Here is a 22,739-nt window from a genome sequence, read left to right as displayed (position 1 = left end):
TCTTTAATATCTGTCACACACCCACACAAGTATACACATACATGCACACACATACACACATGCGCACACATGCGCACAAACACACATACACACACATGCGCACACACATATGCACACACACATACATACACATGCGCACAAACACACACACATGCACACACATACATACACACATATTACAATATAATTTATGAGAAAAGCTAATACCTTACTACTGAAGTCTTTTTCCAGGTATCTGAGAACCTGGCACCTGATGTTTGCCATCTCATGCATGGCACCTGACTTCTCATGGCTGATATGTGAAGCATGACACCTGGCTCCCAATGTCTGACATCTCATGCGTGAAGCCTGGCTCCTGATGTCTGACATCTCATGCGTGAAGCCTGGCTCCTGATGTCTGACATCTGATGCATGGCATCTGACTCATGATATCTGACATGTGATTTATGGTACCTGGCTCATGAAGCAACAATATAAAAAAAAAAAACATCTAATGGCACACATTTTTAACCAAATAAACCTTAGATACAAATGAGTGAGGTAAAACATAAAACTTATCTTTTAATAAGATACTTAAAAAGGTATTAAAGACACCGTTAAATTAAAAACAAAATAAAAAAGACACAATATGCACTGTCTTGTTACAATTACAGTGGGTATATATCATACTAAAATTCAATATTAAGATGATCCTAATCAATGGAGCCAAAAGGATCTTAGAAGCCTATTTTAGCTGAGACCCCTAGCAAATTGTGACTATGTTTTCATGAGCTCCACTAATGTGGGTATTCAGAGGGCTTATCAGTTAACTCTCACTGAGTGACCACCTACAATTATTGTACAAAAAGGTTCAAGGCAAAGTCCAGTTTTGAAAAGATATATACAAGCCATTACATGTAGCAGAAAACCAAAATTATCCAAAGCGCCTGATGCGCATTTCGCCTAAGCTTTATCAAAAGGCCAGATCAGCCCTGTCTCATACTTATATTTACATCCTAATTCACCAATCGCCACCCACTACATGTGGCATACCCACAATGGGCAGTGCAAAAGTTGAAAAAAGCAACACTATATTATTACAATAATAACAAACTGGAAATTACTACGCCCCTTATGAAACATGAACAGCTGTTATCAGCGATTTCACAGAATCACCATTGTGCCATGTACTTCAATCACAACCAAAAACATTTTTTACCTATTTAAAACAAAACGCACAATCAGATGTAGCTTGTTTACCACATATTATAAGGCAGATATGAAGCAAGCTTAGTATGAATCTTTACATATCCATCAATCTACTTATAACAAATCAAATTTTTGTCAAGCTACATGATATAAAGTCACTCACACAAAAAATAAATATATAACGTTTAGTCAATCAGACTGCACATTACAATTTAGACTAATTTGTGTCAGAATCAAGAATATGTTACAGACCCTCATTCAAATCTCATATTTGTGTATCACTTGTTAGAACTAACCCACACGAGTCAGTCCTGAATCGTCTTACATTAAAATCTCATATCCTTATCACTTGTAAAGTCTAATCTATACATGAAGAAGTACTATAGCGTATCACATAAAGATCTAATCAAAACTATCACATTCAAAGGGAAACTATCTATTGAATCCCAATGTGAAGAATTTAATCTAAAAACACAAAGATCAAATTATAACGTACGGTCAGAAGGCTATAGGGCCTTGTAAAAAGATCTATATACAAACTGCTCATTCAGACCCTTAGGATATAAACAATTTAACCAAAAGATCCACCTACTCTCAGCTTACAAGAGTGGCTTCTCAATGTCACCACCCCTTATGCCCAGCTGTATTTTTCTAATATGAAGTAGTTCACTCAACCTGACTTTTACTTCTCTTGTGGACATTAAACAGTAGGGGATATTTCTAGATCAACATTTAAAAAAATAAAAAACTTTAATCAGTTTAACACCTTCAGGGAATATTTTAACTGATTGTCCTTTGAGAATATAGACGCAATAAGAGTATGATCCACACATATACGTTATTTTTTCTTTGCATTGATGTTTAAATTGAGTTTGAGATAAGTGGCTACTAACCAGTTTATCTTTATTGGTAGGTGCTCTGAACCAACTGGTATAGAATTTACCTCCAAGTATCTTCGCAAACGTAGTATCAGTGTTCAGCCCTTGTATGTGTTTGCTGAGAATCCTTTCTATGTCCCCAGAATTGTAATTGAAGGATCTAATAAAACAAACCTTATCACCATCGTTCTTGTCCCAAATTTTTGGAATAAGCAGAGTAACCCTAAACACATTTTAATTGTAAAATAAAATGTTTAATCGTGCATAGTAAAACAACTAATCTATTTTTTTTTATTTGTTTCGTTTCCCTTTAAATACACACAGCTTTAAATTTTTAAAACTTTATTCATCCTAAAAATAGTTTACCATATTTCTCTGCTGGTCTTTCATATTGATTATAAAAAAATGTTTTGACTGCGTTGCCCCTTAAGATTTCGCTAAAGCGACATTTGCACTCCACTTTGTAATACCAATGCTGGCATTGCACAGAAGCATTGTGCTCACGAGAGCGCACTTTCATAGGCTCCAATGGGAGCCTCGTTCTTATGCTGTCATACACGGCATACTAAGCACACTGAGCAAGGAGTCCACGGCTGGTTTCCCCTTTTTTCCGTTAGGGAGATTTAATACACAAAGAGAAGCACACTTACAGGAACAAACAACCAGCTCAATACCATTGTTAGTCTGTTCTATGGTGATTTACCACCTGGGTGCAGCTTGTTTTTAGCCCAGTAATGCTTTTCACAGAGTAGAACTTTCCTGTAGTATATCAGTCTGATCCCGCCTATTATGGTCAGTCCAGCACCAAAATACCAGGCAATTCCTCTCTGAACAAGGAATACAGCAACCCCAAACAATTGTCTGGGGTTGTCGTTTCCCTTGTTCTGAGGAGGATCGCCTGGTATTTCAAGGCTTGATTGACCTTGCTAGATGGGATCAGACTGATATACTACAGGAAAGTTTTCCTCTGTGAAATGCACAATTGGGCAAAAAGAAGCTGCTTCCAGGTGGTAACCGGGCCATAGAACAAACCACTGAGCTGTTCGTTCTTGCAGACTGCTTCTCTTTCTGTTTGCAAGGTGATCTTGGTATACTAGAAGAAATTTCTAATTCCCATCAGGTATAGTTATATAGATTCTGTCTCTTCCACTGTGGCCATTTGTGTTTTTCTTCTTGATTTTTGGTGGAAATAAGTTTAATACGTTTTTCGGATCTTTGCACAAAAAGTACATCATACCGCTGTATAATTCTGTAGTCCAAAGAGGATTCCTCTATATTCGTGGATTTGATACATTTAACATCTTCTATCAGCAACCAATATTTTTCTTTCACGGCCGCTAGCAGGAGGTGTCAATCATCCCGATCAGATGATTGCTGTCTGCCGCCTCAGAGGTGGTGTACGAGTTAAGGAGCAGCGGTCCTATGACTATAAACAGCATTGACTTAATCATAAATCAGCCCCTAAATGTGTTCTCAAGTCTGTTCTGACAATAAATTACAAATCCAAACCCAACTTACTTGCTTTGTCCCTCCCTACTCCCAAGGTACAATTGTTTTTAGCACACTCAGCCATTCACAGAGGAAACATTTCCTGTAGCATATTAGTCTGATCCTGCTAAATGACAGTCCAGCCCCCAAATACCAGGCAAACCCCATACGTACGTTTTGGCCTCTACGGGCCTCATCAGTGAGGTGTAGTTGCATCTAGGGCATGTGAGCAAGGAATCTATGTCTGGTTTCCCCCTTTACTCTTACTAAAAGTATTTGCATACAACACAGAAAGATGCACTCAACTGGGCTCAGAACAGAAATTGAAATAATTGTCCTTGCTTAGTCCATCCCTACTCCCAAGGTAGAATAATTTTTAGCACACTCTGCCTTTCACAGAGAAAAAAAAGTATATCAGCCTGATCCTTCCAAATGACAACCCAGCGCTGAAATATCAGGCAAACCCAAGACATTCATTTTGGGCTCATTAGTGAGGTGCAGTTGCATCTCTCTAGGGCATGTGTGCAAAGAATCCATGTCTGGTTTCCCCTTTACTGTTAGGGAGAGCTCAGAGTATTTGCATACACTGACAAGGCCCATAGAGGCTGAAACATTCGTCTGGAGTTTGTTGTTTTCTCTTGCTCAGAAAATAATTGCCTGGTATTTTGGGTCTGGACTGTCATTTTGCAGGGTCAGACTGATAGGCTACAGAAAATGTTTTTTTGTGTGAAAGGCATAATGTGCTAAAGGGTTTGTGCCTTGGGAGTAATGAGGGTCTAAGCAAGGTAGATTTCCCAGCCTCTGTTCTAAACCCTTATGAGTGCAATCTCAATTTTTATCTATAGATATATTTTCCCCTGATCAAAAGAGGCTACTCTTGGATCTCTATTGTATTTAAATAATGATTGTAAGTTGTATCTACAGTAACATTTCTCTCTTTGGTCTTATAGGAGATGGGAGCCTTTAAGTAACTAACGATAGATGGAATCATGTGGACACCTTCAGATTCTCATAACTGTTACAGATTATAACCTTATACTGTGGGGCATTATTAATCTAATGTTTGTTGTAGCATGTAGAGTCCAACAATATGAATATTCAAATGTGATTTAGTTTTTGCATCATAAATGAGCTAGTACCCTAAAAAGCAACATCAAAGGGCATTTCAGAGTAATTAAAACCTATCATACTATAAATAAAATATTACATGACCGATACTGGAACAGGAGGTCTGCAATTTTAAATTTAAAGCCCAATTAACATAAAAAGCCCACATAGGATATAGAATCAACACCCTTGGTGGGGCGTGTCCGAGTTGCGATCCAGAGCGATCGCATTTTCCAGGGGCTCCTACTGATCTCTCTTTAATCCACCGATTTACTGAGCCATCCTACAGCATCTCATCAACATTTGTCACAAATATTGTGATATTGCTCAGAAGAACTTACTAGCTCATAACTTTTGCTGTATTTTTGAAGTTTGAGCACTGCATTTGACGTCAGAGTCCTGGAGCGGTAGCTTGCTAACAGGCAGCGCCAGCCCCTCGGCTAGCCGAGGTACTCTACCTAAATTGAGCCTAAAACCATCAGACACCGACACCACTATTCCTGCCTCGCTACCAACAAAGACGCAAATAATTTGTAAGACTGAAAGTTTAAGCAGTTAGGAGCCAAGCAGCACTGAAAGAAATTGGTGAACATGGCAGTCACGGATCTATTAGCCTATTCCAACCCGCATTATGCAAATTACGAGAGGCTTATGAACATAATGCTGGTAAGAGCCCCATATGATTTTTTTAATGAGTAAGCTATGCCCGGCTACTGCACAATTAACAATATAGTAACTGAGAAAACCGGGAAACCCGATACTCAAAATGGCGCTCTGAAAACTGTGCGCATTTCAGAAACAGCTGACCCACAACAAGTGCCTGCAGAGTCCAAACCTAACATTGCTGGCTTAGAAGAATAAGACATCACTACGTCGGCTCCACCGTAAAGCAGTTGCATGTAAGTGATTCCAACTCTGATGCTATGTTACTACTGGAAAAGAGCAGAAGATATTTCTGGATTTCCAAACAGGTCAGAAATAGACGCCGAGTAGGCTTTTGGGGGGGCTTGGGGGGGTTCCCCTGACAGCTAAGAAAACTAAGCTTCCAAGTCTCCTGCCACACAACATTTTTCTGAATGGCAAACAGAGCGACAATGGAGTAAAATCTGTAGACCCGGTCAGATTACACAGCCCTTGGCAGACTCTTCATATGGAGCCGCAGCATATTGCAATAACAAAGACATTTTGGACACAATTGAATTTGCTCAACAACCCTTTATTAAAAATACAGCTGACTTTCTCAGAAGTTGGTCTCTATGATCAGGCTGAAATAGGGGATTGACACTGAACAAGCTCCACAATTGCATCACCAGATCCTTAAACAATAGTAGCTGGTGTAGTCGGTGGTACCTGTATAAAGTTATAGTGTTATCAAGTTGTAGTTTTCAAATTCTACTTTATTGTTATAAATTTGCCACTTTGACCATAACATTGTTATAGATAGGGATTGTTCTTTGCGGCAATAGAATCAACTCTACAATAGTTATGTATTGCACCATCCCAAACCTGCAACCCTCTCTAAATGGCCTGCAGCCAGGGCCACAAAGAGCAAGATAGTAGAATGTCATAGTTTAATTGGATAATCTTTGCTTCATCGATTATGCAATCAATTGTTAACCCACAGTTTCCTAACAGTGAAATATAATATTTTCAACAAACTGGTGCTCAAACTTTTCTATACCCACTGGATGACTATATTGCCTTATTAGAAAGCTCTAGCCAATTGGTAAAACCAGGAGATACATATAGCTAGCCATCGCCGTAACTGAAGATATTATGTTAATCCCATGGGTTTATACCATATTCTCACATCTTTAAGGTCACCCTGTGATGTTGGTGTTATGTATAAAAAAAAATGTATAATGTTAATTGTTGGCTCAATGTTGGTCCTCAACCTTAATATTTCATAATACTTGGTTTATATAACCCTTTCCCTGCATAGTCTATTATGCTTCTCCTATGATTTACTTATACATCCCCCCCATATAACCTTTAAACTGCTTTTACTTGGTACCCAAGAGAGGTCCAATTAGTTAATAGGGGTGCAGAATGAGGTTCAGTGAGAAATGCTCATGTTGTTAAGGTTCATTGTTGTAGCCTACTGTATAAGCATTGTTTAATAAAAGCTGATGCATGACTTTATCTTGTAACAATATTGATGCAAACCATGTGTAATCAAGCTTTGCTGTAAAACCTCAGTTTCTTTCAATAAAGCAACCTCAGTTTCTTTCAATAAAGCCTTTTGAAAATTAAAAAAAAAAAAAAATTCCACACCCTCTTATAACTGAAACTCATAACAAGCAATAGTTATAGCAGCGTCATCAGAGGGTTTAATCCCAAATTGAGGGTAATAAACTCTATGAACACTTTGGCCTAGATTTGGAGTTTGGCGGTAAAAGGGCTGTTAACGCTCCGCGGGCTTTTTTCTGGCCGCACCATAAATTTAACTCTGGTATCGAGAGTTTAAACAAATGCTGCGTTAGGCTCCAAAAAAGGAGCGTAGAGCATTTTTACCGCAAATGCAACTCTCGATACCAGAGTTGCTTACGGACGCGGCCGGCCTCAAAAACGTGCTCGTGCACGATTCTCCCATAGGAAACAATGGGGCTGTTTGAGCTGAAAAAAAACCTAACACCTGCAAAAAAGCAGCGTTCAGCTCCTAACGCAGCCCCATTGTTTCCTATGGGGAAACACTTCCTACGTCTGCACCTAACACTCTAACATGTACCCCGAGTCTAAACACCCCTAACCTTACACTTATTAACCCCTATTCTGCCGCCACCGCTATCGCTGACCCCTGCATATTTTTTTTAACCCCTAATCTGCCGCTCCGTAAACCGCCGCAACCTACGTTATCCCTATGTACCCCTAATCTGCTGCCCCTAACACAGCCGACCCCTATATTATATTTATTAACCCCTAATCTGCCTCCCACAACGTCGCCGACACCTGCCTACACTTATTAACCCCTAATCTGCCGAGCGGACCTGAGCGCTACTATAATAAAGTTATTAACCCCTAATCCGCCTCACTAACCCTATCATAAATAGTATTAACCCCTAATCTGCCCTCCCTAACATCGCCGACACCTAACTTCAATTATTAACGCCTAATCTGCCGACCGAATCTCGCCGCTATTCTAATAAATGTATTAACCCCTAAAGCTAAGTCTAACCCTAACACTAACACCCCCATAACTTAAATATAATTTACATCTAACGAAATTAATTAACTCTTATTAAATAAATGATTCCTATTTAAAGCTAAATACTTACCTGTAAAATAAATCCTAATATAGCTACAATATAAATTATAATTATATTATAGCTATTTTAGGATTTATATTTATTTTACAGGCAACTTTGTAATTATTTTAACCAGGTACAATAGGTATTAAATAGTTAATAACTATTTAATAGTTACCTAGTTAAAATAATAACAAATTTACCTGTAAAATAAATCCTAACCTAAGATATAATTAAACCTAACACTACCCTATCAATAAAATAATTAAATAAACTACCTACAATTACCTACAATTAACCTAACACTACACTATCAATAAATTAATTAAACACAATTCCTACAAATAAATACAATTAAATAAACTAGCTAAAGTACAAAAAATAAAAAAATATTTACAAACATAAGAAAAATATTACAACAATTTTAAACTAATTACACCTACTCTAAGCCCCCTAATAAAATAACAAAGCCCCCCAAAATAAAAAATTCCCTACCCTATTCTAAATTAAAAAAGTTACAAGCTCTTTTACCTTACCAGCCCTGAACAGGGCCCTTTGCGGGGCATGCCCCAAGAATTTCAGCTCTTTTGCCTGTAAAAGAATAAATACAATACCCCCCCCCCAACATTACAACCCACCACCCACATACCCCTAATCTAACCCAACCCCCCCTTAAATAAACCTAACACTAAGCCCCTGAAGATCTTCCTACCTTGTCTTCACCATACCAGGTTCACCGATCCGTCCTGGCTCCAACATCTTCATCCAACCCAAGCGGGGGCTAGACATCCACTGAAGAAGTCCAGAAGAGGGTCCAAAGTCTTCCTCCTATCCGGCAAGAAGAGGACATCCGGACCGGCAAACATCTTCATCCAAGCGGCATCTTCGATCTTCTTGCATCCGGTGCGGAGCGGGTCCATCTTGAAGCAGGCGACGCGGATCCATCCTCTTCTTCCGTTGTCTCCCGACTAATGACGGTTCCTTTAAGGGACGTCATCCAAGATGGTGTCCCTCGAATTCCGATTGGCTGATAGGATTCTATCAGCCAATCGGAATTAAGGTAGGAATATTCTGATTGGCTGATGGAATCAGCCAATCAGAATCAAGTTCAATCCGATTGGCTGATCCAATCAGCCAATCAAATTGAGCTCGCATTCTATTGGCTGATCGGAACAGCCAATAGAATGCGAGCTCAATCTGATTGGCTGATTGGATCAGCCAATCGGATTGAACTTGATTCTGATTGGCTGATTCCATCAGCCAATCAGAAAATTCCTACCTTAATTCCGATTGGCTGATAGAATCCTATCAGCCAATCGGAATTCGAGGGACACCATCTTGGATGACGTCCCTTAAAGGAACCGTCATTAGTCGGGAGACAACGGAAGAAGAGGATGGATCCGCGTCGCCTGCTTCAAGATGGACCCGCTCCGCACCGGATGGAAGAAGATTGAAGATGCCGCTTGGAGAAGATGTTTGCCGGTCCGGATGTCCTCTTCTTGCCGGATAGGAGGAAGACTTTGGAGCCTCTTCTGGACCTCTTCAGCACCGGATGATGGATCGCCAACCCCCGCTTGGGTTGGATGAAGATGTTGGAGCCAGGACGGATCGGTGAACCTGGTATGGTGAAGACAAGGTAGGAAGATCTTCAGGGGCTTAGTGTTAGGTTTATTTAAGGGGGGTTTGGGTTAGATTAGGGGTATGTGGGTGGTGGGTTGTAATGTGGGGGGGGGGTATTGTATGTTTTTTTTTACAGGCAAAAGAGCTGAAATTCTTGGGGCATGTTCAGGGCTGGTAAGGTAAAAGAGCTTGTAACTTTTTTAATTTAGAATAGGGTAGGGAATTTTTTATTTTGGGGGGCTTTGTTATTTTATTAGGGTGCTTAGAGTAGGTGTAATTAGTTTAAAATTGTTGTAATATTTTTCTTATGTTTGTAAATATTTTTTTATTTTTTGTAACTTAGTTCTTTTTTATTTTTTGTACTTTAGCTAGTTTATTTAATTGTATTTATTTGTAGCAATTGTGTTTAATTAATTTATTGATAGTGTAGTGTTAGGTTAATTGTAGGTAATTGTAGGTAGTTTATTTAATTATTTTATTGATAGGGTAGTGTTAGGTTTAATTATATCTTAGGTTAGGATTTATTTTACAGGTAAATTTGTTATTATTTTAACTAGGTAACTATTAAATAGTTCTTAACTATTTAATAGCTATTGTACCTGGTTAAAATAATAACAAAGTTGCCTGTAAAATAAATATTAATCCTAAAATAGCTATAATATAATTATAATTTATATTGTAGCTATATTAGGATTTATTTTACAGGTAAATTTGTTATTATTTTAACTAGGTAACTATTAAATAGTTCTTAACTATTTAATAGCTATTGTACCTGGTTAAAATAATTACAAAGTTGCCTGTAAAATAAATATTAATCCTAAAATAGCTATAATATAATTATAATTTATATTGTAGCTATATTAGGATTTATTTTACAGGTAACTTTGTAATTATTTTAACTAGGTAACTATTAAATAGTTCTTAACTATTTAATAGCTATTGTACCTGGTTAAAATAATTACAAAGTTGCCTGTAAAATAAATATTAATCCTAAAATAGCTATAATATAATTATAATTTATATTGTAGCTATATTAGGATTTATTTTACAGGCAACTTTGTAATTATTTTAACCAGGTAACTATTAAATAGTTCTTAACTATTTAATAGCTATTGTACCTGGTTAAAATAATTACAAAGTTGCCTGTAAAATAAATATTAATCCTAAAATAGCTATAATATAATTATAATTTATATTGTAGCTATATTAGGATTTATTTTACAGGTAAGTATTTAGCTTTAAATAGGAATAATTTATTTAATAAGAGTTAATTAATTTCTTTAGATGTAAATTATATTTAACTTAGGGGGGTGTTAGTGTTAGGGTTAGACTTAGCTTTAGGGGTTAATACATTTATTAGAATAGCGGTGAGCTCCGGTCGTCAGATTAGGGGTTAATAATTGAAGTTAGGTGTCGGCGATGTTAGGAAGGGCAGATTAGGGGGTTAATACTATTTAATATAGGGTTAGTGAGGCGGGTTAGGGGTTAATAACTTTATTATAGTAGCGCTCAGGTCCGCTCGGCAGATTAGGGGTTAATAAGTGTAGGCAGGTGTCGGCGACGTTGAGGGGGGCAGATTAGGGGTTAATAAATATAATATAGGGGTCGGCGGTGTTAGGGGTAGCAGATTAGGGGTACATAGGGATAACGTAGGTGGCGGCGCTTTGCGGTCGGAAGATTATGGGTTAATTATTTTAAGTAGCTGGCGGCGATGTTGTGGGGGGCAGGTTAGGGGTTAATAAATGTAATACAGGGGTAGGCGGGGTTAGGGGCAGCAGATTAGGGGTACATAAGTATAACGTAGGTGGCGGTCGGCAGATTAGGGGTTAAAAATTGTAATCGAGTGGCGGCGATGTGGGGGGAGCTCGGTTTAGGGGTACATAGGTAGTTTATGGGTGTTAGTGTACTTTAGGGTACAGTAGTTAAGAGCTTTATAAACCGGCGTTAGCCAGAAAGCTCTTAACTCCTGCTATTTTCAGGCGGCTGGAGTTTTGTCGTTAGAGCTCTAACGCTCACTTCAGAAACGACTCTAAATACCAGCGTTAGAAAGATCCCATTGAAAAGATAGGATACGCAAATGGCGTAGGGGGATCTGCGGTATGGAAAAGTCGCGGCTGAAAAGTGAGCGTTAGACCCTTTAATCACTGACTCCAAATACCAGCGGGCGGCCAAAACCAGCGTTAGGAGCCTCTAACGCTGGTTTTGACGGCTACCGCCAAACTCCAAATCTAGGCCTTTATGATTGTAAATAGACATACAACTCAAAAGAGTGTTGAACCCTGTATTGTATAGTTATTACTGCCTTGATAAATGGTGTGAAAAAAGGTCCTTGGAACTTACATATCCCCATACACACTAATTATTTATTGACTCTATAAATAGTCATAGTATTAATGTTGAAAATAATAATATGAAATGGGAATTACAGATATTGTGATTACTTTTACTGCAGCAACCTGAGGTTGGTGTTTTTGTTTTACCCATTAGTGTTTATGTATGTGTGTATGTGTGTATGTATGTATGTGACTGTGTGTGTATTTATGCATGTGTGTGTGTGTGTGTGTATGTATGTGTATGTTTGTGGAACCAGCAGATTACAGACCTTGTTACTACAGCATGGGGGGCGGGGGGTAAACAGTGTCACTATAAAGTACCACTATATACAGTACGGGGGGCTGTTTAAAATTAGAAAGTTGTTTAAAACTTGTTTAAAATTGCATGCTCTGACTGAATCATGAAATCATTTATTTGGCAATCATATCCCTTTAATGTTGCCATTAATATGTTATCTGCTGAATTAACTGATTTCTCCCTTTAACTGTAACATATATATATATAATAAAACAAACAGTGTCCACAGATAAATTTGAGATTTTATTAAAAGTAAGTACAGTTATGTTTAAAGAAGTGCAGTCACTCATTGTTCCCTTTGGGCACACAGCGTTATTGTTTATCACACTGATTTCTGGGGACACAGATACCTGCACGATTCTTAAAGTAACCAGGAGCGCAGAAGCACCCTCGCTTACATCCCTTCTTGCAGAATATGGGTGGGTTACGCTGATTGGCACATGTCACCTCGCAATAGCTACCACAGCTCTTAAACACTTCATTTGCCCCATTGCATTTACCTGGAAAAGAAGAGGAAAACCACTCAGTCAGACGAGAGACATGTCCCATAGATATTAATTAGATGACGTTTGTCATATAACATACTTTATAAAATAAGATCTATATGACCTATCATTGTAAAGCAGATACTCTGCTCTGCTCTTTAAATTAATCATTGTACAAATGTTAATTCTGTAACTTATTAGACACCAGTTTTGCACAAATACTTGTAAGAGGGCTATAAAACTGTACTTGTAACACAGCCAATAGTAAATCCATGTGACCACTCACTTTCTCCTTCACATTGACTTATGGGGACACAGCGGCCTGAGCTGTTCCTTAAGTAGCCAGACTTGCATAAGCAATTTCTACATACTGCAGGACATATCTTGGGTGGGTTATTCCTGTTTGAACATGTCACTTCACAACCACTAGCACATTCAAAATACACCTCGTCTGGACCATTACATTTTCCTGGAAAACATGAAAAAGGAATACAGTTTAACATTAGAATAATGAATTGTGGTCCACAGATATCCAGGAGGCCACTTTTGCCAAATATATTCTGCACAAAGTTAGATTGCTGTGACCAGACAATCTTGTGTTTCAATTGAGTGATAAATCTGAATAAGGAAATTTTCTAAACTTTTATATCAGATTTAAAATTATACAGGAGCAAGAGCCAATAGTAAATCCATAACCCATGAGACCATTTGCTTATGAGAATTACCTGTTCCACATTCATGTTCAGGGACACAGATTCCTTCGCTGTTCCTTAAGTAGCCTTCCGTACAGAAGCACCCAGGTTTACATTCTGCAGTGCATACCATGTCTATGTTAAACCGATTGTCACATGTCTTCTCACAAGAACTACCACAGCTATTATATATCTCGTTTGGTCCACCACACGCTACTGGAAAAAAGACAAAACAATCTCAGTTGGATAAAATGATCATATATTGGTCTATAAATATCTATAGACCTACTACATAAACCATATTTGTGTGAACTCACATTGTAAAGCAGAGAATCTCCTTTTTCAGTTATAGTAAATCCGTACACCAATGAGACCACTTACTTACAAGAGGAGATTATATTACTTATGATGGAGTCATCTGACTCTGTAAATAGCACACTGGTGATGTCTCCTCTTTTTTATGGCACAAAATAAAACAATACACCCATAAGACCCTAATAGAAAAGGGGGGATACTATGTAGCCCCTTGTAACATAATTGATATGATTAAGAATACAAAGCTGGGTGTATATAGATTGTATATTGGGTTAACAAACTGTATCACTTAATGTATCTAACTTGCATTATTTCAGAGTTAATTTACCAAACATTATTTTTCATGCAGAGATCATTGTAATACATACAAGAGTAATAAATACTCGTATAGCGCACAACCTCAAACCTAAAGGGATAGTCTAGTCAAAAATAAACTTTCATGATTCAGATAGAGCAGCAATTTTAAGGAACTTTCTAATTTACTCCTATTGTCAATTTTTCTCCTTTCTCTTGGTATTTTTATTTAAAAAAGCTGGAAAGTAAGCTTAGGAGCTGGCCGATTTTTGGTTCAGAACCTGCGTAATCCTTGCTAATTGGATGGCTACATTTAGACACCAATCAGCAAGTGCTACCCACGTGCTGAACCAAAAATGGGTCGACTTCTAAGCTTACATTCAAATAAAGATACCAAGAGAACGAAGAAAAATTGATAATAGGTATTAATTAGAAAGTTGTAGGCTCGATCTGAATCACGAAAGTTTAATTTTGACTATACTATCCCTTTAACCGACTTGCGGCACTGATAACAGGTGTTATTATTACCCAACGGTACTCATTTTACCAACCTCGGTAGGATGAAAGGCAGAGTGGACCTTACCGGGATTGAATCTGCAACCTTCAAGTTGCCACAGATCCCTGCAACAGTGCATTAGCACGATGAGCTATCTGTCCAATAAATAACATTTACTTAAAGGGACACTAAACCCAATTTTTTTCTTTCATGTTTCAGGTAGAGAATACAATTTTAAATAACATTCCAATTTACCTGGAAAAAAAGAGGAAAACCACTCAGTCAGACGAGAGACATGTATTGTGGCCCATAGATATTAATTAGATTACGTTTGTCATATAACATACTTTATAAAATAAGATCTATATGACCTATCATTGTAAAGCAGATACTCTGCTCTGCTCTTTAAATTAATCATTGTACAAATGTTAATTCTGTAACTTATTAGACACCAGTTTTGCACAAATACTTGTAAGAGGGCTATAAAACTGTACTTGTAACACAGCCAATAGTAAATCCATGTGACCACTCACTTTCTCCTTCACATTGACTTATGGGGACACAGCGGCCTGAGCTGTTCCTTAAGTAGCCAGACTTGCAAAAGCAATTTCTACATACTGCAGGACATATCTTGGGTGGGTTATTCCTGTTTGCACATGTCACTTCACAACCACTACCACATTCAAAATACACCTCGTCTGGACCATTACATTTTCCTGGAAAACATGAAAAAGGAATACAGTTTAACATTAGAATAATGAATTGTGGTCCACAGATTTCCAGGAGGCCACTTTTGCCAAATATATTCTGCACAAAGTTAGATTGCTGTGACCAGACAATCTTGTGTTTCAATTGAGTGATAAATCTGAATAAGGAAATTTTCTAAACTTTTATATCTGATTTAAAATTATACAGGAGCATGAGCCAATAGTAAATCCATAACTCATGAGACCATTTGCTTATGAGAATTACCTGCTCCACATTCATGTTCAGGGACACAGATTCCTTCGCTGTTCCTTAAGTAGCCTTCCGTACAGAAGCACCCAGGTTTACATTCTGCAGTGCATACCATGTCTATGTTAAACCGATTGTCACATGTCTTCTCACAAGAACTACCACAGCTATTATATATCTCGTTTGGTCCACCACACACTACTGGAAAAAAGACAAAACAATCTCAGTTGGATAAAATTATCATATATTGGTCTATAAATATCTATAGACCTACTACATAAACCATATTTGTGTGAACTCACATTGTAAAGCAGAGAATCTCCTTTTTCAGTTATAGTAAATCCGTACACCAATGAGACCACTTACTTACAAGAGGAGATTATATTACTTATGATGGAGTCATCTGACTCTGTAAATAGCACACTGTAAATAGCACACTCTTTTTTATGGCACAAAATAAAACAATACACCCATAAGACCCTAATAGAAAAGGGGGGATACTATGTAGCCCCTTGTAACATAATTGATATGATTAAGAATACAAAGCTGGGTGTATATAGATTGTATATTGGGTTAACAAACTGTATCCCTTAATGTATCTAACTTGCATTATTTCAGAGTTAATTTACCAAACATTATTTTTCATGCAGAGATCATTGTAATACATACAAGAGTAATAAATACTCGTATAGCGCACAACCTCAAACCTAAAGGGATAGTCTAGTCAAAAATAAACTTTCATGATTCAGATAGAGCAGCAATTTTAAGGAACTTTCTAATTTACTCCTATTGTCAATTTTTCTCCTTTCTCTTGGTATTTTTATTTAAAAAAGCTGGAAAGTAAGCTTAGGAGCTGGCCGATTTTTGGTTCAGAACCTGCGTAATCCTTGCTAATTGGATGGCTACATTTAGACACCAATCTGCAAGTGCTACCCACGTGCTGAACCAAAAATGGGTCGACTTCTAAGCTTACATTCAAATAAAGATACCAAGAGAACGAAGAAAAATTGATAATAGGTATTAATTAGAAAGTTGTAGGCTCGATCTGAATCACGAAAGTTTAATTTTGACTATACTATCCCTTTAACCGACTTGCGACACTGATAACAGGTGTTATTATTACCCAACGGTACTCATTTTATCAACCTCGGTAGGATGAAAGGCAGAGTGGACCTTACCGGGATTGAATCTGCAACCTTCAAGTTGCCACAGATCCCTGCAACAGTGCATTAGCACGATGAGCTATCTGTCCAATAAATAACATTTACTTAAAGGGACACTAAACCCAATTTTTTTCTTTCATGTTTCAGGTAGAGAATACAATTTTAAATAACATTCCAATTTACTTATATTATCTAATTTGCTTAATTATTTAGATATCCATTGTTGAAGAAATAGCAATGCACATGGGTGAGCCAATCACAAGAGGCATCTTTATGCAGCCACCAATCAGAAGGTACTGAGCATATCTAGATATGCTTTTCAGCAAAGGATATCAAGGAAATGAAGCAAATTAGATAATAGAAGTAAATTAGAAAGTTGTTTAAAATTGCATACTCTTTCTAAATCATGAAAGAAAAATTTTGGGTTTCATGTCCCTTTAATGCACTGGTTTGGATATCATGGAGTTTCTCACCATATTTATTGTCAGCCTGACTTCTCACCAGTGTCCCACATAGTGCTAAAAGTGAAAAAAAAGAATCTAATTAGTATTTAGAGAAAAACACTTTAAATACCATCATTTTGGGGAAAAACATTTTTTAGACCTTCTTTAGCGTAATACAGTTTGCATTAATTTACAAAGCATTAATATTTTCTGCACAAATTCCACATAAAATATACACAATTAGTAAGTATACAATAAGTAGAACTACATAAAATATACACAATTAGTAAGTATACAATAAGTAGAACTACATAAAATATACACAATTAGTAAGTATACAATAAGTAGAACTACATAAAATATACACAATTAGTAAGTATACAATAAGTAGAACTACATAAAATATACACAATTAGTAAGTATACAATAAGTAGAACTACATAAAATATACACAATTAGTAAGTATACAATAAGTAGAACTACATAAAATATACACAATTAGTAGGAATACAATAAGTAGAACTACATAAAATATACACAATTAGTAAGTATACAATAAGTAGAACTACATAAAATATACACAATTAGTAAGTATACAATAAGTAGAACCACATAAAATATACACAATTAGTAAGTATACAATAAGTAGAACTACATAAAATATACACAATTAGTAAGTATACAATAAGTAGAACTACATATAATATACACAATTAGTAAGTATACAATAAGTAGAACTACATAAAATATACACAATTAGTAAGTATACAATAAGTAGAACTACATAAAATATACACAATTAGTAAGTATACAATAAGTAGAACCACATAAAATATACACAATTAGTAAGTATACAATAAGTAGAACCACATAAAATATACACAATTAGTAAGTATACAATAAGTAGAACTACATAAAATATACACAATTAGTAAGTATACAATAAGTAGAACTACATAAAATATACACAATTAGTAAGTATACAATAAGTAGAACTACATAAAATATACACAATTAGTAAGTATACAATAAGTAGAACTACATAAAATATACACAATTAGTAAGTATACAATAAGTAGAACTACATAAAATATACACAATTAGTAAGTATACAATAAGTAGAACTACATAAAATATACACAATTAGTAAGTATACAATAAGTAGAACTACATAAAATATACACAATTAGTAGGTATACAATAAGTAGAACTACATAAAATATACACAATTAGTAAGTATACAATAAGTAGAACTACATAAAATATACACAATTAGTAAGTATACAATAAGTAGAACTACATAAAATATACACAATTAGTAAGTATACAATAAGTAGAACTACATAAAATATACACAATTAGTAAGTATACAATAAGTAGAACTACATAAAATATACACAATTAGTAAGTATACAATAAGTAGAACTACATAAAATATACACAATTAGTAAGTATACAATAAGTAGAACTACATAAAATATACACAATTAGTAAGTATACAATAAGTAGAACTACATATAATATACACAATTAGTAAGTATACAATAAGTAGAACTACATAAAATATACACAATTAGTAAGTATACAATAAGTAGAACTACATAAAATATACACAATTAGTAAGTATACAATAAGTAGAACTACATAAAATATACACAATTAGTAAGTATACAATAAGTAGAACTACATAAAATATACACAATTAGTAAGTATACAATAAGTAGAACTACATAAAATATACACAATTAGTAAGTATACAATAAGTAGAACTACATATAATATACACAATAAGTAAGTATACAATAAGTAGAACTACATATAATATACACAATTAGTAAGTATACAATAAGTAGAACTACATAAAATATACACAATTAGTAAGTATACAATAAGTAGAACTACATATAAATATACACAATTAGTAAGTATACAATAAGTAGAACTACATAAAATATACACAATTAGTAAGTATACAATAAGTAGAACTACATAAAATATACACAATTAGTAAGTATACAATAAGTAGAACCACATAAAATATACACAATTAGTAAGTATACAATAAGTAGAACTACATAAAATATACACAATTAGTAAGTATACAATAAGTAGAACCACATATAATATACACAATTAGTAAGTATACAATAAGTAGAACCACATAAAATATACACAATTAGTAAGTATACAATAAGTAGAACCACATATAATATACACAATTAGTAAGTATACAATAAGTAGAACCACATAAAATATACACAATTAGTAAGTATACAATAAGTAGAACCACATAAAATATACACAATTAGTAAGTATACAATAAGTAGAACCACATAAAATATACACAATTAGTAAGTATACAATAAGTAGAACTACATAAAATATACACAATTAGTAAGTATACAATAAGTAGAACTACATAAAATATACACAATTAGTAAGTATACAATAAGTAGAACTACATAAAATATACACAATTAGTAAGTATACAATAAGTAGAACTACATAAAATATACACAATTAGTAAGTATACAATAAGTAGAACTACATAAAATATACACAATTAGTAAGTATACAATAAGTAGAACTACATAAAATATACACAATTAGTAAGTATACAATAAGTAGAACTACATATAATATACACAATTAGTAAGTATACAATAAGTAGAACTACATAAAATATACACAATTAGTAAGTATACAATAAGTAGAACCACATAAAATATACACAATTAGTAAGTATACAATAAGTAGAACCACATAAAATATACACAATTAGTAAGTATACAATAAGTAGAACTACATAAAATATACACAATTAGTAAGTATACAATAAGTAGAACCACATAAAATATACACAATTAGTAAGTATACAATAAGTAGAACTACATAAAATATACACAATTAGTAAGTATACAATAAGTAGAACTACATAAAATATACACAATTAGTAAGTATACAATAGCATATGGGAGGGGTGTTTAGTGCATGAGGATAGAATCAGTGGAGAGATGATCATTGTGAGTCAGGATAAAACATTAGCCAATTGGACAGTTATTAAGGCATTATTGTATTATGTACATGGTATACAGTTAATTACAGGGACATGAAACACATTTTATATGTTTGCTCCTTTTCGTATTATCTGTCATGTAGCTCACTGCAAGGTATCATGGGAGTGATTTATTGCAATATATTTATTGATATAATGTTGCTATTTAATTACCTAAAGCCACGAGTAGCAAAAGTGCACTTATCTTCATCCTTATATCGTGTTTTCTTCTGTTAGATACTGAAGAGAATAAAACAAAAGAATACAATAAAACATTGCACACTTAGATAATACCTCTGTTACAAAATGATAAAGACAGTAATATATAAAGCAACGCAAACCTCTTACCTGTCCCTCTGTAAGCAAGTAATAAATCTGCCTTTTCTCTCAGTATTTATACTTCCATAGGGTGTGTGATTCTGTGTGATTAAGGAATATCATATCATGTGAAATGCAGCTCTGCAAGTTGTCACTCTATAATATTACGTACGTTATGTTTTCTCCCATATTTCACAACAGAGGTGAATCGTTCTCATCTCTAATAACTTCTGCAACTTCCTTGTATGTAAAGAAGGTGTATTGGTCATCCCTTGACCTACAAAGAAGTAAAACATGTTGGGCTAGGTTATGAGTGGAGCGCAAAATAGCGATCCATTCCAAGTCCAGCGCAATGCAAACGCAAGCTCGCATTGCATATTTGCATGGAAGCTTTGCGTTCAATAGAGTGTTCTTTGATAGGCTCCAATGTAAGACACGGCTGAGAACCTAGTGCAGCAAAGGGGGTAAGTCATGCAGCGATGGGCAGCAAATGTTAAATATATATGTATATACACATATTAACGCATAAATATATATGTATATACACATACTAACACATAAATATATATGTATATACACATAATAACGCATAAATATATATGTATATACACATAATAACACATACATATATATGTATATACACATAGTAACACATAAATATATACGTATATACACATATTAACGCATAAACATATATGTATATACACATATTAACGCATAAATATATATGTATAAACACATAACGCATAAATATATATGTATAAACACATATTAACGCATAAATATATATGTATATACACATATTAACACATAAATATATACGTATATACACATATTAACACATAAATATATACGTATATACACATATTAACACATAAATATATACGTATATACACATAGTAACACATAAATATATACGTATATACACATAGTTACGCATAAATATATGTATATACACATATTAACGCATAAATATATATGTATATACACATATTAACACATAAATATATATGTATATACACATAGTAACACATAAATATATATGTATATACACATATTAACGCATAAATATATATGTATATACACATAGTAACACATAAATATATACGTATATACACATAGTAACACATAAATATATACGTATATACACATAGTAACACATAAATATATACGTATATACACATAGTAACACATAAATATATATGTATATACACATAGTAACACATAAATATATATGTATATACACACAGTAACACATAAATATATATGTATATACACATACTAACACATAAATATATATGTATATACACATAGTAACACATAAATATATATGTATATACACATAGTAACACATAAATATATATGTATATACACATAGTAACACATAAATATATATGTATATACACATATTAACGCATAAATATATATGTATATACACATATTAACACATAAATATATATGTATATACACACAGTAACACATAAATATATATGTATATACACACAGTAACACATAAATATATCTGTATATACACATAAATATATATGTATATACACATAATAACACATAAATATATATGTATATACACATAGTAACACAAATATATATGTATATACACATGTTAAAGCATAAATATATATGTATATACACATAATAACACATAAATATATATGTATATACACATAGTAACACAAATATATATGTATATACACATGTTAAAGCATAAATATATATGTATATACACATAATAACACATAAATATATATGTATATACACATAGTAACACATAAATATATATGTATATACACATAGTAACACAAATATATATGTATATACACATAGTAACACAAATATATATGTATATACACATAGTAACACAAATATATATGTATATACACATAGTAACACAAATATATATGTATATATATATATGTACTGTTTATACACATATTAAAGCATAAATATATATAGGTATATAAGCATATACATATATATTTATAGGGAACACACAGTTTCCATAGATCGCAATGATAAGGTACTTTTGAGCACTGTTTTTTTTCTAACACCCCACTCCCGCCAACTTTAACCCCTAAAAACTGCTTTGTGCAGTTTAAAAATAAAATAAAAAAAATAATGTCCGTCCAACTTTAAATAAATCGGCCCCATTGATGCTTTCAAAGATTAGTCTGAGAATAACAGTTAGATGTATTTTTTAAAGTTTCATTAGTTGTTTAAATATTGACAAAATAAGTGTAAACTTTTATCGTCTATAAAACAATGGGAGCTGGCATATTGTAACTTAGTGTCACGGATACCAGGCTGCCAAGGCCACCTCCCTTTCCTATTTAGATTAATGTGTTTCCCATC

The 22,739-nt window shown here is 34.3% G+C and overlaps 2 protein-coding genes across 2 annotated transcripts in view; both read right to left on the bottom strand.

The window, feature by feature from the left end:
* Positions 1-369, bottom strand: part of LACTBL1 (lactamase beta like 1) — a 55,188-nt gene extending 54,819 nt beyond the window's left edge. The window contains exon 1 of the mRNA XM_053690914.1: positions 208-369. Coding sequence (XP_053546889.1) covers positions 208-369 — 162 coding nt within the window. The remainder of the gene's footprint in view (positions 1-207) is intronic.
* Positions 370-12,381: 12,012 nt separating this feature from the next.
* LOC128637957 (von Willebrand factor-like) lies at positions 12,382-20,402 on the bottom strand. Its single transcript, XM_053689844.1, has 8 exons — positions 20,396-20,402; positions 20,229-20,294; positions 17,030-17,074; positions 15,412-15,594; positions 14,973-15,155; positions 13,368-13,550; positions 12,929-13,111; positions 12,382-12,657 (listed from the first exon to the last, which is right to left on the bottom strand). Exons 2-8 carry the CDS (start codon positions 20,263-20,265, stop codon positions 12,470-12,472), a joined length of 1,002 nt encoding a protein of 333 aa, XP_053545819.1. The 5' UTR covers positions 20,266-20,294; positions 20,396-20,402; the 3' UTR covers positions 12,382-12,469.
* Between the last annotated feature and the right edge of the window lie 2,337 nt (positions 20,403-22,739).

The sequence above is a fragment of the Bombina bombina genome, chromosome 8, assembly GCF_027579735.1.
Source record: "Bombina bombina isolate aBomBom1 chromosome 8, aBomBom1.pri, whole genome shotgun sequence".
Taxonomy (NCBI): Eukaryota; Metazoa; Chordata; class Amphibia; order Anura; family Bombinatoridae; genus Bombina; species Bombina bombina.
Note: the sequence above shows the minus strand (reverse complement) of the source record. Positions and strands in the feature narration are given on the sequence as shown.

What these genes read in the sequence shown, in the direction of transcription:
- LOC128637957 (XM_053689844.1), bottom strand. Translation starts at nt 20,265, where the DNA reads ATGAAGATAAGTGCACTTTTGCTACTCGTGGCTTTAG. An exon ending in TTTGCTACTCGTGGCTTTAG is followed by an intron (nt 17,075 to 20,228) that starts GTAATTAAATAG and finishes TTTCACTTTTAG; the next exon opens with CACTATGTGGGACACTGGTG. An exon ending in AAGTCAATGTGAAGGAGAAA is followed by an intron (nt 13,551 to 14,972) that starts GTGAGTGGTCAC and finishes TCTTTTTTCCAG; the next exon opens with TAGCGTGTGGTGGACCAAAC.